The sequence below is a fragment of the Camponotus floridanus genome, unplaced genomic scaffold (genome assembly GCF_003227725.1).
Source record: "Camponotus floridanus strain SB8 unplaced genomic scaffold, Cflo_v7.5 scaffold22, whole genome shotgun sequence".
NCBI classification, from domain to species: domain Eukaryota; kingdom Metazoa; phylum Arthropoda; class Insecta; order Hymenoptera; family Formicidae; genus Camponotus; species Camponotus floridanus.
The window spans coordinates 467,271-483,709 of NW_020229348.1; the positions used below are offsets into that span (position 1 = coordinate 467,271).

The window sequence follows — 16,439 nt, forward strand, 5'->3', positions numbered from 1 at the left end:
AGGAATGTTGAAAATAAACTTGACAAATTACAAATTTATTATGTTTCGTCTTTTTAAATTCTTCAAATCGAGAATATCAATATTGTACTAACCAATAATGCCAATTAATATCACTATCATAATTATTGAATATCATACATAAGGGAGAATAATGCATTGATGGAAAAGCTTGTCATATATTTCAATTAATTTATAATAGATTATAAAATTCCTTTCTCTCACATACAAATTTAATTTTGCCATTTAATTTTGCACGATGCTTTAGATCTTAATTTCCAAATATCATGCAATATAATGAAAGCGATGTACAAATCGGTGAAATTTCAGTGATTACATTAAGCTGTTCAAAGCTGACCAAAATTTGCAATAGTACTTGAATACGCGTGACAGTTGTCATGTTTCCTTGAATATTCTCTCAGTGATACGAGTAGACGAGCGTATTTTCCACAACCTTCGTACATTATTATTAAGGATGCCGGCATTAAATTCATACATGAGGACCGTAAGACTATTAGTAGGGACGGATTTAGCGAGCAAGCGAAGCGGATTCCGCCCACCTTGGTACTTTAAAGCTCTAATACTATTACGGGTCTTTGAAGAATTTGCGTTTAAAGAAAGCACCTTATGTATCCTTAATAAAAAAAACAGGTAGAGGATGCAGCGAATCTTTATGGAAATGTTGCGGTAAGAAACATATAATGCCTCTTTCGACGTTGCACATTCGTACAATATTCATCATCGTTTGAGTGGAAAAAAATGATATATAAAAGTAGCATAAAGAGTAATCTTCTTTTTCCATATTTTTAAAAATTTAATAGAAAATTTTTTATTTTGCGATTTTTTAAATACACACAGAGAAAGGCAGAACGATGAAATCTTGTCTGTCGAGGAAGGATCCTATACAGTTTGCGACTTTTTACAAAGCGTCAGCGATTCTCAAGCAAATAAGGGGAACTCAAAGTGCGCCTCGTCTGGAACTGATCTGACAATTTTTGCATACCTGTGAGAGGAACTCCGAAAAGGATCGGCAGAGCTTCCGCGGCTTGCACCAGAGCCCACGATCTGGCGAAATGTCTCGCTCGCAACCTTTCCAGGGCCAGCATCTTTAGGGAGTAGAGTGCACCGCCGAGCGAGGCGCCGTAAAGCCCGGAGGCCAGTACGAGTCCGTGATAACCTTGCACGCTACCAAGAGCCACTTGAGCTACAGCTTTAAGCAAAGAGGAAACGTAATTCGGATCGATAACCCTTGAAGGAAACGGAGACGGCGTTTCTCGAATTTACAATTTCCATCTGTTTACGTGCAAAATTTATGCGTAATATTTTAGCTCATAATGTTTACGTAGTTTTTCCTCTACAAGAAGATTCCGCACAGATTCGCCGACAAAAATCGATCTTTTCTTATCGATGATAGCGAATAATATTTTAAGGATGTTTTCTACCTATTTTCAAAATATTGAGAATTTAATGAAAATTGTACAGAATGTCCTTACATATGTTTAGAATCTTCAGTATAATTTTTAAATCGATTCACTTAAAGCGTTCACAAGTTATAAGGATTTTAATTTGCCGAATTAACATGTGTTCTTATAGGAAACGTATAACCACGTCATTCAAATGACAAAAACACATGGAAATAATATTCAGAATTTGTTTAAAATTTGCAAAAGTTTAAATACAGAGGAAATATTTGGTGAAATAATATTATATAAGTACTAACTGATTAAAAAGATATTAAATATAATTCAATGAAGTTAGCCATGTATCTGTCACAAGGCGAAATTCTCTGCCAAAAATTAATTATTTCGATTAACAAAATTCGGAATATTTCAGTAAAAACGCAATAAATATTAAAAAATACATCTCTGCACTGTAGCTCAAATTGTAATATTCCACACAATTTCTCATATTCAAAATACACCAAAATTGGATATTCGTCAATATTGATTTTCAGCTACTTTTTGCTGGGATTATACATACAAAAGATCCTTAAAAAAATTCTGTTTTAAGAAAAATGTATATATAACTTCAAATGATACTTCTTGTAGCAAAGGTATCTATTTAAATGCGCAGATAATTTTAGAATCTTTCTTCCCTTCTGAAATTTTGTTTAAAAAAAATGAAAATAAGGAATCTACTGAAGAGTCAGGACGTTTAGAATAGAGAAGAAGGATAATTATTCCGATAAATGAAAAAGATACATTTTGGAATCTCACAACGGTAAATCTAACGGTGATCGAACGCCAACATCCAGCGATTTACAGCTCTTGTTTCGCGGTTAAGCCCGTGGTGTGTAAACGAAAGTGATTACAGGAGACTAGTTTACTCACCGACCCCGATGAGTGCCGCTTGGCAGAGATATTGCCTGGACACTAGGCACTGAGCGGAAGGCTTGGCGGTGACCACCCCCCAGGCCGCGCATCCGAGTGCCACCGCCAACCCCAGACAGGTTTGCAACAGTACCAGAGCGCTGGCCTCCAATCCCTCCTGGTTGCCTTGCAAAGCCTGTAAGCGATGTTTCTCATTAAGGGCTCGCGCTGAGAAAACGAAGGCTCGAATCACTCCAATAACACTGGTACAATACCGCCGGTAATGACGCGCGTCTAATATCGATTATCGAAATTGGCTCGTCCAACTCCCTGAGATTAGCTTCGGGGAGAGATCGCGAGATTAGGAAACGCTCGTTTGCTTCGCATAAAATACCTCCCCCGACTATCGATATCCTCCCTAGCTGTTATTCTCTTTCAAGTAGCACGCGCGATATTGAAGGAAGTATGCGTCGTATTAATCCTTTAATAAAAATATTACAAATTGCCTCCTTACCAAGTCTGGTAGATTTCGCCTGAACATATTTTTTTTACTCCGAACCTTCGCGAGAATAAATGACGCGAGTAAAGGTCTCGTCGATACTTTTACTACACGAGATTTTTACGGTGATTTTACGGCGATGATCGATATTCTCCTGGCGTCGAAGGAGAGGAAAAAGATCCTTGCCTCTCGATCGCACTTAGGTGGAGTGCACTTACGATGTAGAAGGCGGGGGTGTAGAGACCAAAACCGGCGGCACCGGCGGCCAGCATGAGCATCCTCACAGGACGCGATCCTAGAGGGCTCAGATCGACCAGCGGCTGCTTCGGCACCTTGTTCCCGGATTTCTTCTCCTTGAGTTTGCTACGTTGATTCTTCAGATGCAATATCGCCCGACGTTGGGGGTGGTAGAGCGAGGCGCTCCGGTATATCAGTCCCAGAAAGAAGGCCAACGAGAGCGCACCCGTTACCGATTGAAGCCCCAGCCGCCAGCCCAGCTTCCTGGGAAGAACGAAGACGATTATGATCCCTATCCTGGGAAGAACGAAGACGATTATGATCACTATCCGCGCTATTCGGAGATCGTGTCGAATCGTACAGCTGAACAGGCGCTTCTTACGTGCCACATTCGAGTTCGCGCGCTCTGTACATCCCCTAGTTACGTTTCATTCGGCCAGCTAAAGCTACTGCATTTGCATTTCTGAGAGAAAATTTTCCTAGCTACGCGCACGTTTCTTCGTCGCAATTGCTTATATTTATCCCCATTCGCGAATTATAATCTCGAAAAATATTAGAGGCGTGAAAATAAATATGCGACTATTTAATCGATATAAATTAAGGATGTTTTGTACCTATTTTCAAAATATTGAGAATTTAATAAAATTGTTCAGAATCTCCTTACATATGTTTAGAATCTTCAGTACAATTTTGAAATCGATTCACTAAAGCGTTCACAAGTTATGAGGATTTTAATTTGCACCGAATTAACATGTGTTCTTATGGGAAACGTATAACCACGTCGATTCAGATTCGACAAAAACACATGGAAATAATATTCAGAATTTGTTTAAAATTTGCAAAAGTTTAGATATAGAGGAAATATTTGGTCAAATAATATTATACAAGTACTAACTGGTTAAAAAGATATTAAATATAATTTAATGAAGTTAGCCATGTATCTCTCACGAGGCGAAATTCTCTGCCAAAAGTTAATCATTTTGATTAACAAAATTCGGAATATTTCAGTAAAAACGCAATAAATATTAAAAAATACATCTCTGCACTGTAGCTAATTGTAAGATCAAATTGTAATATTTCACACAATTTCTCATATTCAAAATACACCAAAAGTGAATATTCGTCAATATTGATTTTCAGTTACTTTTTGCTGGGATTGAACATACAAAACATCCTTAGACAATTGTGCCTACATTTTAATATTGATAAAAATTAATAATCTTTTTTTAAATTTCAGTAACGATAACGAGTCATACACGTTTATTGTGCATATTTAGTGTAGGACGTGAAAATATCTGACGCTATAAAAAAATTTAAATTATAATAGATTATATCACACAGTAAGAACGGCTGCTTAATTCATCGTTATATTGTTATAAAAGTAAAGAAATCTCATGCATTTAATAAAAATGGCAATCTTATCAAAGAGTAACTTTGCAAAAATTTTCATAATTAGTCGGAGGAGATAATAAGGACGATAAAGTTTAACACGATCACGTAGATTTTTTAAAGCTCAAATATTATGCATTATTATTCGCGCGCGCGCGCAACTTCCGCAATTTGTAATAAAAGTTGTGTAATAGAGTGGCTTTCACCTGACGCTGATACAGCGATGCGATTTATGAAATGCAATGTTTCGACGCTGTTTCGCTGTACAAGCAGTTATGCGAATTGCACGTGTATTACAAATACATCATCAAACGATATTACGCTCAACGCTTAAGAGAGACATTTACTTTTACATTTATCGCGTTTCGTTTTCGGTTTCATTAATATTTCCTTAACAAGAAAATATTAAACTTGTTTAAGTTTTAATTTCTTTATAAACGATCTTTAACATTTTCGCAGCGTAATCTGAACTTTCCGCGAGAAAATCTCATTTTCATTTCAATATTTAGTCAAATAAAGTAAAAAGCGCTATACGCTATCGAGGTGAAAACTCGAGCAAAACGATTGTTTTAAAACATTACTTAAATGTATAAAGAACAATAGAATACGAATCGTCGACTGGCAATAATTATAGTCGAGGTCAAAAAATAAAGGAAAATGTAAAAAAGGAAACCATTAGCGATTTAACTTGCGAGAAATAGATATAATAATTAAATCAACAGTCTATATAATTATAGAATCAATTCTCGCGTGGTTTTAATTATTAAAGAATACGAGCGAATATTTATTTTTCAAGTACCACACACCGTTTCTCTTCCGGAGATTTGGTTTCTTTTTACGCTGAAAGACGTTGTAACAATTTTTAAGCTCCCCTCATTTACGCGCCAAGAGAGAATGTTGGCAAATACTCACATAAAAAAATTATAAAGTAAGAAACAAGATCTCTTTCTCTCTTTCTCTCGAGTTCCTCGGAATGTATTCAACATATCAGTACGGAGCAAAAGTTGCGCTTTAATCCCTCGGCGTGAGGATAATGAGACTCGGCTCATGATTATTCATGGTACACATCTCGTACGTTTTTATCATGGACCGTGTTATCTCCGCGAACGGTTGAATTTATTTTCTCCGATCTGGGCGACGTGTACCTTTCCTCATTCGCTCCCTATCGAATCCCTGGAGCGCGCATTAAATGTTTATCGCGTATGCGCCCGGGTCAGAGATGAGATGATGGTTCGATAACGCATAGTGCGTGTAACAAACCACCTCGTTGGTTGGTGTACGTTTGTACGAGAAAGAGAGACAGACAGATAAATAGACAGACTGCTAGATAGATAAAGAGAGCGAGAGAGGAGAGCAGGAGAGGGGGGAAATATAGAGAGGGAGAAAGAGAGAAAATTATCCGGCAAAAAGCCGGCAACTGGAGGGCGCGTTTTGAGGGGTTTGTCATTTCCACAAAATTTTATACATTATATATACATGTCCGTAATATGTTTTTTTTTTTTTATAACGTATGCGGAACGCAATGCGTCCAATCGAGTACATAACGTAGGTGTACATATGCGTGCATGTGCGTATGTACACCTCGTATATAACGGGCAAAAATAAAAAATTTACCATATCTCGCTCTTTCTCTGATAGTGTAAATTGTAGTGTGAAAATATGGCGCCCCCGAGATTTTTGCGTTAACGTTATAGATACAATCTAGCATTTCGAGGATAGATATTCAATTTCGTGACAATAAATTTTACATATACTTTAAATTAGTTTATCTCTCTTCTTCTCTGTTTCTATTTCTTCTTTCTCTTCCTATAGAATTATCGTATTATTCAAATAATTATTATTGTCATCATCATTATTATAATTCAATGTATTATTAACAATAAATTACATAAATTTAATGTATTTATAAACAATAAATTATATAAACCATAACACACACGCATAAAATGTGGATAGATAATATACGATATATTTTACGATTTATTATATATATTTAATTTATTTATAATAATATTATGTGCATTTAATTTATTTATTGAGTATTAATATGTTTTATTTATTAATATAAGTATATATATTTATTAATATATATATGTTTATTTATTAAGTATTACATTGATTAAATTCAATAGGTTAAATTAGTGTAATCTCTTTTAATGTACTTTAAGGTATCTTCTCTTCAGTTGCACTTGTCAAGTTTGAAAAGAAGTGCCGTTTACTTCTTTGGAAAGAAAAAGAAGAACGCGAGAATGTAGGATAGATGCCACACTTAAAAGAACAAATCTGATATCACCACCATAATCATAGAAGAAATTCGTAGCATCTGGTAAACTGTATCCGCATTGCGGTGATTCCCACGCAAGATAAAACACGGGGATTATCCGTGACTAGCATTACAATAACACTCATCCACTAACAAACGAGCAGTCTATCGAAGACAAAAAGTTTTTGCTCAAAGGAAAATTGCAGAGGCATAAATTTTAATCTACTTATATTTGAATATTTTATCCTCTCTCGGGGAGAAACTTTCGAATTGATTTTCAAAATCAATACAATTCCGTGCAATACTCTGGTGCAACTTTTGAGTTTAATATATATGAATAAAAAGAAAGAAAAAAATATGATAAAAAAATTATAAGAAGAGAATATGATGTAAGAAAATATCTTTTCACCAACTTTCCGTGTGAGTTGTATCGCATGCGATATTTTATTGTTTCCTTTTTTAATTTTCCTTACAACTCTGTATCAGACATACCGCTCTGGTTATTTCGAAAGTTTCGTAAATTCTTATACTGCAACACGTAACCTGGTATAATATCGTTGACCCTTCAGTGGAGAAACTTATCCGGGTTATTGAGTAAGCCGTATCGACTTAACGGGTTACTCCGCCGATATCCAACGATATTATGCTCGTCGATCCAGAAGAGGCCGATCTCTAATTGGACCATGCTTTTGTACCTAACAGAAACTGCCGCATGGCAACGGCAATTAAGTGCATGCTTAATAACCCGCATGTGCAACGATCTAGCGTTTATCTACATGCAAGTTTGCATATACAAGGGTTAAAACGCATTAAATATTTTACCTTGTTAACAGAGGATTTAAACAACGCGTCGATTATTCGATTCCCATAGTAGTTTAAAATAAACATTATTCTTTTGTTGAACGATAATAAATACGTATAATCTCTCACCCGCATTTGATACAAAACGTTATAAAACTCTTTGATCTTTGATTAAATTACAAACTGGAGAAAATAAATGAAAAAAAAAACAGACACTGTTTTAATATCAAGTCATTTCTTTTCTTTTTTCCTCCTTTTCTTTCTCAACTATTTAGTATGAAAAGTTTCGAGGATAATATTAGAGAGTTCTTTTTGGAAACCGGTGACGAAATTTTACTCCCTGATTAATTTTATCTCGTCATAAATAAGATTCTAATCTCTTTATGTAAAACCTTGTAGTTAAGATTAAAAGAAATTAAATATAAATAAAATAAGCCTCTACAAATTTTATGAAAAATATTAGAAATTTTATGAAAAATATTAGCTTACTTTATAAAGCCTGTTGTCAACATTTGAAAATAAAGATACACGTAAGAAATCATAGTAGAAAAAGATTGCCAATCACGGTTGAGTAAACGAATCAACGATACTAACAAACGTTCGTGACAAACATCAAACAAATTGTTCTGACGTCGGTGAAAGGTATAAATAAAAAAGAAAGAGCGAGACCAAAAGCGAGGGGAAAAAAGAATCGAATCCGAATAGAATGTTCAATTATTCCGCGTCGAATCTGTTCGCTCGAATTTTCCGCGGAAACTGTCGCATCGCGAACCGTATACGGACGTTGCGGTGCTACAGGGACACGCAGTCGCGCGAAAATCTACGATAAAAGGGTGGTACGCATTGAAAAACAGTTCGTTTTGCCTCTATGTTATACGCGACCGTCCGACTTCTCGACGTGCGCGATTTGTTTCGGGAGCCGCTGTTGTCCGGCGAGTAAATATCGTTACCACTGCCAGCGAAATTCTCTTCAATGATCCTCTTCGAAAGTACATTTCCTCAGAAAGTGGCAGTGTATTTTTTTGTATACATATGGACGGTTTAACTTTCGATTTTACCAGATTTCCCCGACCCACTCGACTCATAAACTATCACTGCAATACCTTTTGTAAATATTTTAATATTAAGATATTGATTATATTGATAATTAATAATTTAAATTGAATTTTTACCAAAGTAATAAATTTAAAATTGATCAAAATGTTTGAAGTATTTTTTTTGCAGTTGAATTTTTTTTATTAAAATTTAATAATACAATATGTACAATTTTTATCTTGGATAAAAATTATACACATGCACGTTTTATTTAATTTACTATATAGATTAAATTAAAAATTTTTTTACAATTATAAAATAATATAATGTCATTATAAGAATATTTCAAAGACAATTACTCAATTAGAATAGTAAAAATCAAGATAAAAATTGTTGTGTTATTTAAGCTTCAAAAATTGAATTGCTAAGAGATGTAGAAACATAATCATATTGTTTCAAAACAAAATATATATATATATATATAAGTAAAATTTATTTTACAAAAGCATCACTTACAATATATTATTTTATATTATTATTTTATATTATTTTATATTATTTTATATTATGTAATTTATTTTCACTACGCTTTCATAAAATGGCTAGATATTCACCGAATAAATTAAAAATAATTATGTGCAACGACTGTGATTTATTTGCAGTAATTATGACAATAAACCCTTCAAACGCGAATAATGCCAGGAACTTTGTTGTTTTTTTGCCGTCGTATTGTTAGTTGAACGATATTTAACGTGTGCACCTGCCCACACGTGTGAAGAAATAACGCGATTGAAGGTCAATCGGATCTTTCCCGCTCCAGCCTGAGCTTGAATGTCGGGGGCGCGATCACCCTAGGATGCTTACTGCTTAAAATGCATAATATATTAAAGCGACGTGATAACACGTAACAACTCACCCGACGGCTTCCTTGTAGAAGACGCTGAAAAGCGCTATTCCCACACCGGTCCCGGCTTGCACCACCATCTCGACGAACTCCCGCCGTTTTCTGAAGTAATTGCCCAACACCAGACCGGCGGTTTCCCTCACGAGGCCGGCTCCCGTACCCAGCACCAGCCCGTAGCTATTGCATTTTGTAAAAGTAAATCGTATGACTTTATATACACACATATATATAGATCGAATCTGTGCGAGAGGATATAAATTGCGGGACGATTTTTATCGGAAACAGCGCTGCTATACACACAGTGTCGCTGACGATTCAAGAAAGCTTGAAAGAGAGTTTGGTGTTTCTTCCTTTATTTTTTTTTTTTTGATTTTTATACAACCCGAATTTTCCGAATAAAAAATGGGATGCTATTAAACATTAAAAGCTGCACTTTGAAAGCAAAAAAAACTGAATAATCTAACTATTACCACAGAAATGTAGCTTTTGTGTATTGCTCTATATATAATGTATGAAATTTTAATAACATTTCATTCACGGCTGAAACTTGCCATGCAACAATATAGGTAGAAACAACATATAACGTTCCCTTTTTTTTCAATCTGAAATTCATGAATTCCGAAAAAAATTTTAAAAATGAAAAAGATTACGCAATTAGTCGTTTTCGCTGTAAAAATAGCTTTGACGATACACGAAAATTTCGCTCTTATATTTCATATTTTGACGAAATATCTGTACGCACCAATATGCGTAGATTTTGCGCAGAGTAACAACATTCCTTTCTTCTTAAACTAACAATAGAATTTGTGACCGAAAAAAATTATTTTAAAAATAATAAATGCGTATCAAATTAGATTTTTCATTGTGAAAATAAATTTTCAATAACATATGCAAGAATATAATACTTATATTTATCTCTTTCGCTTACATATACATGAAAAATTAATAAGAAAAAAATGGAGTTGTCCCTCTTGTGTTTATCGATTATTTTCAGGTATTTCGCGAACAATCAGTACCTGTGTATCGCTTTCGCGTCGCTACGCACCTAAGGAGCACTTGATGCATCTGGAGGGCGAACGAGGTGAAGAGTGATGCCAGGGCCAGCACGAGACCGCCGATTACCGCCGTAAGCCTTGTATTGCCACGACGACACGCGCCGACGACCAGCGGCGCTGAACCGCGGGAAACCGCGGCGCTTAACGCCCCCGCCCAGACTGAAACGTTCATCCGATAGTCACTTTGGACAATCATTAGAGCACGACTGCGACAAGGGTCGAAGGTCGTGGATCTAGGGACAGGAACGAAAGGACGGAGGAGGGGTCCTCGCGGTCCCCCAATTATACGCAGCTTCCGCAAAGAGCGACGATTGTTTTATTAGCTCGCTCTCTTCCTCTCTCGCTTCCTCCCCCTCTCTCTGTTTCTCTCTCTCTCTCTTTCCCAGTGGACCAGCAACGCTGGACCAGCGCAGTGGCGAGCTCGTTTGCTGATTGATTCGCGTCGAATTCGCTAACGAGGAATTCATCCCTCTCTTGAATTTCCATGAAACTTCGATGACTCTCTCTCCTCCTCTCTCTCTCTCTCTCTCTCTCTCTCTCTCTCTCTCTTTCTCTCTCTCAGGAATGAACGAGAATAATTTTTCGTGTGTTTTTCATTTTTGCCAATATTCGCGTTTGTTTTTATCATATCCAAAACTACCTCGCGTTTATTTTTATCATATCCAAAACCACCTCGAATAGAGGGAAAGTGTCGAAGTGTGAGTATTTCCGAAAATGTTTTTTATCGTGCGTTTATATAAAACCGTAAATTTTTTTCAAGAAAGATTTCTTTCACCCCGATATATCTTCCAAGGTGAGAAGATAAAAATCCTGTAATTCTTCTTGCAAGTGTCGGTAAATTGTGAGAAAAGATTTCGCGCGATGAGAAAGTTGCTCCCCGGAATATATCTTGAAACAAATAAATGGATAACCACATGACGCGATCTATAACAATGTTATTTAACTTTGGTTACTTGTATTTTGCTATCATGTAACAATGTTATGATATACGAGGATAGGAGAGCGCGCAAAGTTTCTCTTCTTCTTCGACGCTCTCTAGAGTGCCATGTTTTCGACAAAGTCATCGCTGCATGGATTTATCACGCGACTCTTCGTAATTACTCCCAAAGGAACGCTCAGATTTCGCAATTACGATGGAAATCTTTGTAACACAAGCTACGTTGACCTTCTTTGGCGAATATTAAATTGCTCTTTATACGGATATAACACAGATGACGTGGAAATAATCCGAATTTCTTGCTCTAGAAAATGAGCAGACACGAATTAAAAAAAAAATAAATCATCCCATTCCATTGAAAAAAATCATCCATTTGTGTAAACAATCTGCAATTTAAAAAAACTGCGAAATTAACTGCTTATATTAACATATCTGTGTGCGTTTGCATATTTATAGATTTAAAAAAGAGGAAACATAGCGAAGAGATAGCGAGGCAATTCGTACGTTTTCGGATCGTAACTTGGAGTCGCACTCACAAATTTATGTAAAAATTTTACACCCTGTCGCAGCTGTTCGGATAAAAATTGTGATATTTGAGAGAGACGTGCAACACGCGCTGCAGACACCGGAAGACATTTCGCGAAATGTGAACGTCGACCGATTTAATGGCATCGTGTCAAAGCGCACTATAGCTGATCTCTCTTTGTCTCTCTCTAGTAATGCTAAAATTGGACGGGACTACGTCAATCGTATCGACGTATATCTCTTGTAATCCCGTAAAAGCATCACTTTTTACCCTTTTACTTGGCGGAACGCCCCCCTCCCCTTCTCTCTCTCTCTCTATAAATATACCGTGCCAACTTCGCAAATCGTAACGGGGCTTGCAAACGTCTCCCATAATCATATCTTGGATTTCGAACGCGGCAGATAATCGAACATGAAATGCATTTATATGGTGCGGAAGTTAAGCCCCTGTCTGTTCGCTCGATTCTGTCAACTTATCTGTCTGTCCATCTACTTGTCCATTTGCCTATCTAGAAATTTTGAGTGTTCAGCAAATGTTTTGAGAGACGGATATGAATAATTTCAACGAGAAATAACGAAAAAAATGTATAGAAAAGAATAACCAATCAAAGAATTATCTTAAATTTACAAAAAATTAATGACATTTGTCGATAAGATTAACTGAAGTAATTAAAAAATAATAATAATAATTTAAATTAAATGAATAGTATTAGAATATTTCTAAATATGTAAATGTGACCACATCCTGTTTACTAAAAAAAGCTATACTTTGTTTAACAATTCAAAACAATTAAATAGCAATTACTAATAAGAATACATTATTATTATATTAAAAATTATATATTAAAGTGAAAATATTTGTAAATAAGAAACTAATTTGTTTAGGTTACTTATTTATAAATTTCAAACTTAATCCGAATGCTTCAATTATAATGTAAAGCGGTTCTCTAATTAAGCATAAAATTGAATTTTCTGCGAGAGGTCAACATAATTAATTGAGAAATACGATCCCGTCGGTTGTGCTTACGATGCTTCTTTCGATATTGCGAGAAATTATCTTCAATTATATTATACATTCTCGATCTAATTGATTCGAGCGTCAAATTAAATTTTGCGTAACAATCAAAATCTAAAATAATAAAATATTATATATTATTTTTGCGCATGTAATTTTACATCCATCTCTATTAATTCGTTAGATTGTACTTTAGAAATAATAAAATATTATATATTATTTTTTTGCGCATGTAATTTTACATCCATCTCTATTAATTCGTTAGATTGTACTTTAGAAACTTAAAAAGTTAAGATTTTTGCGAGAAATTATTATAATTGAAAGTTGAGCGGGAAAAAAGACAAGCTGTTGCAACTAAATGCGAGTTCTCGGAGGGGATCCTATACATTTGCAAATGAGCGCGTCAACTTTACTGGAGATGTAAATGTATCCCTTGGCAGTATATACATATATACATATGTATACAGGGAAGGACTAGGAAAATGATGCTACGGAATATGACCCAAGGCGCGATATTACGTTTAAAACGAAAGAGCCAAGCAAACGTTACGTCGCCACGTTCAAAAAGCCGTGTTACGAAAATGGTTACTTGCCACGCGGTGGATTCGCGCGTATAATTATATATGCATAACAAGGGGAGCATGCGATGCACGTTGCTTGGCTTGGTGTTTTGTTTACATCGTTTTTTCGTATGTTTCTTCTGACAATCGCGTGCACATCTCTGCATAAATCAGGAAACATCAACGTTCCGCATAACGCGTATCAAAATAGCGAGGCAAAATATATGTATATACGGGATGTCCTGGAAAAGAACAGGCTTTCTCTTTTGAAAGTGGACTCGTAATATTTTTCATTAGACGATTAATTTATTGAATCATTAAACATTAATTAACTTATATTAAATTGATTTATCAAGTTACATTTATCGTGTATTTCTGGGTTGAATGGCAGACATTCCAAGAGTAAGAGACTAATTGATGCTTTTCTTATATTTTCACACCGCGTGAAATTTATGCAATTTAGCCTTTAATCTTCGAGCTGAGCCTGTAATCCCGGTATTAAAGATAAAACTGATAAATGGAGAAACGGAACGATGGATCTAAAATGAATATGCATCGTCCAGCTTCACTGCGACTTAAAAAAGCTTTCGGAGAAACCTAGATATTGGTGCGCCAAGGCTTCAACAGGTAGCGACTTCGGACGTTCTTGTACGAATAATTTATGAGTCTGGACGCTTTTAGCGCTATTTGCACAAGCGCAACCAAGTGGCGCGATGAACCCCCGCTTCAGAATTTTACGGATTGAATTCGCGACGTGTTTTCGAGCTTATTGTCAAATGAAATTTATTCACGAGATATCGCTTTTTTTTACATCTTCAGACACACGATTGTTAATTTTATCTTCGCGTACACAAGAAATATATAATTTCTAAAAGGTGCAAATGAAGCAAGATTTCAAAATATTATACAATTGACTGTATTTAAATAATTAAAAAATACAAGTTGTAATTAAAAAGATGACATTATTAGACTAGAAATTCCATTAGAGTATAATATTTCTAATATTCCGTTTTTTTTTTTTAAGGAACAAGATTATGTTTCTCCTATTTTTTTTCCGGAACATTTCTATTGTAAGCTACAAGTACTCGAAAGGCAATATAATACGAGAGTTTACGTTCTCTATTACATCACCGTGATGATGTACGAGATGCGTCGCCAGACGAGGCGGGATAATTTTTCAAAGTGGGACGAAACACGCCAATGACATTACACTTTAAATACATTCTCGGCGGATAAAAGACCCGCGTTCGCAGCAGTCTTGACATACGGTAGCAACAAAGAACCCGGATGGACGATGGAGCGCAAAGCCTTTGTTCATGCCTGTCTCTCGATGCTCGTCCGTCATTATGTATTTCCCTTGTAACGCTCAATGATGTTCTCTCCCTCCCTCTCTTTCTCTTTCTTTCTTTCACCCTCTCTTCTTGCGCTCGTCTTGTATATCCTCCACCTCCTTTCATCCCCGAAGATGAATATTTTAGCGATGTTCTAAGCTACAAGCTCCGCGATGTATTTTGGCGTCGATAAAAGGCTGGTCTACATCACATTTCTCTCTGACATTTCAAAGGATACCACGAATTACACTTTCCGCAATTACTTCCGCTCGACTGCCAGCGGCTATTGTTGTTATCTCAATGAGCAATTATCATTATCTTTGCGTAAGTAATTGTTGGTAATTCAAGAGATAAGAAAAATATTTAGATAGTTATTGCAAGTATGAAGCCGCAAATGCTTTCCTTTTTATGTCAAAAAATTTAGAATTTTTCTCTTTAATATATTAACGAGATTGGAAAAGATAAAGCTTATGAAAAGATATATTAATAAAGAAGAAAGGCAAATAAATAAAGTTTTATTCTTTATTTCATATTTCAAGAGTATTTTAGTTTCATTCGTTTTAATTCGAGTAGCCGGTTAAATTAGCAAGACAAAAATAGCAAGGCAAAAATGGCGACGAGCAAGAATTTTCACTAAAAAAATTACTCGAAAAATTGAAAAATTAAAGATTTTGCTGATTTAGAGTTACATGTATGTATATACGTTACAATCATCTAATGAGGCTGATCAAAAATCACTGTATTTAAAGTTTCACTACAAATCATATTAAAGCTTTATACTTCGCGGTAACATCGTAAAGACATTACTACAGCTTTTTATCAAATTTATGTTGCTTTTATTGCAAAAATTTTCTGTTTATATTTTCAATTGTTCTCGCGAATCAATTTGAGTGCTCTCTACCTTCCCACAGAAGAGAAAAGAAATTTTTAAACAAAGAAATCCCAGCGATGTGTCTCGAATTGTACATTTGAAATATGTACATATATAGTCAGACCTAAAACTATGATTGAGAAATTGAAATTAGTATTTTTGCTTATTGAAAATTGGACATGTTCTCTCGAAACTTTATTTAATTTGCAACATTGTATCTTAATAATTAATTCTCTTGAAATAAAACTCTTTATAAGAATAAAAAATTTGAATTTTACAGAAAGTTATTATTGAGAATGTATTTTAATATAAAGCATCTCAATAAACTTAATTACAATATAAGTTCTTTGCTCGACTTTCACTTCATTGCCTCTCTATTGCTTATTCAATTTGCATTTTAATTCAAAATCACGCAATTATAAATTCAAATTAAATTTCACTGCTTGAGTATTATAATATGTATGATAAGATATATGTTATCGTCAATTTTGACCTCTTGTATAAAATAGTAATACAGAATATTAAGTAATTAGATAAAGATATTTATTTTTTAATAAAATATGCCTTATAAACGCGATATTATTTCGTGGTGATATAATTCTATAGTGCAACGAAGAATATAGATGTACAGCTAGATAAAAATAGCTATTTTATGAATTATGAATGGATGGGGCCTGATTTACGGTAAATGAAAGATACGGATATTTTTAT

The 16,439-nt window shown here is 34.9% G+C and overlaps 1 protein-coding gene across 2 annotated transcripts in view; it reads right to left on the reverse strand.

Moving 5' to 3' along the window:
* The window catches only part of LOC105254216 (monocarboxylate transporter 4), a 71,418-nt gene that overhangs the window by 4,117 nt on the left and 50,862 nt on the right, over window positions 1–16,439 (reverse strand). The window contains exons 6-10 of one of the 2 annotated variants that reach the window (XM_025408624.1): window positions 10,480–10,648; window positions 9,447–9,611; window positions 3,024–3,306; window positions 2,328–2,502; window positions 1,001–1,207 (exon numbers count right to left, since the gene is read on the reverse strand). In XM_025408624.1, coding sequence (XP_025264409.1) covers window positions 1,001–1,207; window positions 2,328–2,502; window positions 3,024–3,306; window positions 9,447–9,611; window positions 10,480–10,648 — 999 coding nt within the window. Of the gene's footprint in view, window positions 1–1,000; window positions 1,208–2,327; window positions 2,503–3,023; window positions 3,340–9,446; window positions 9,612–10,479; window positions 10,649–16,439 lie in introns of both variants that reach the window. The other variant, XM_025408623.1, reaches the window with a different exon arrangement.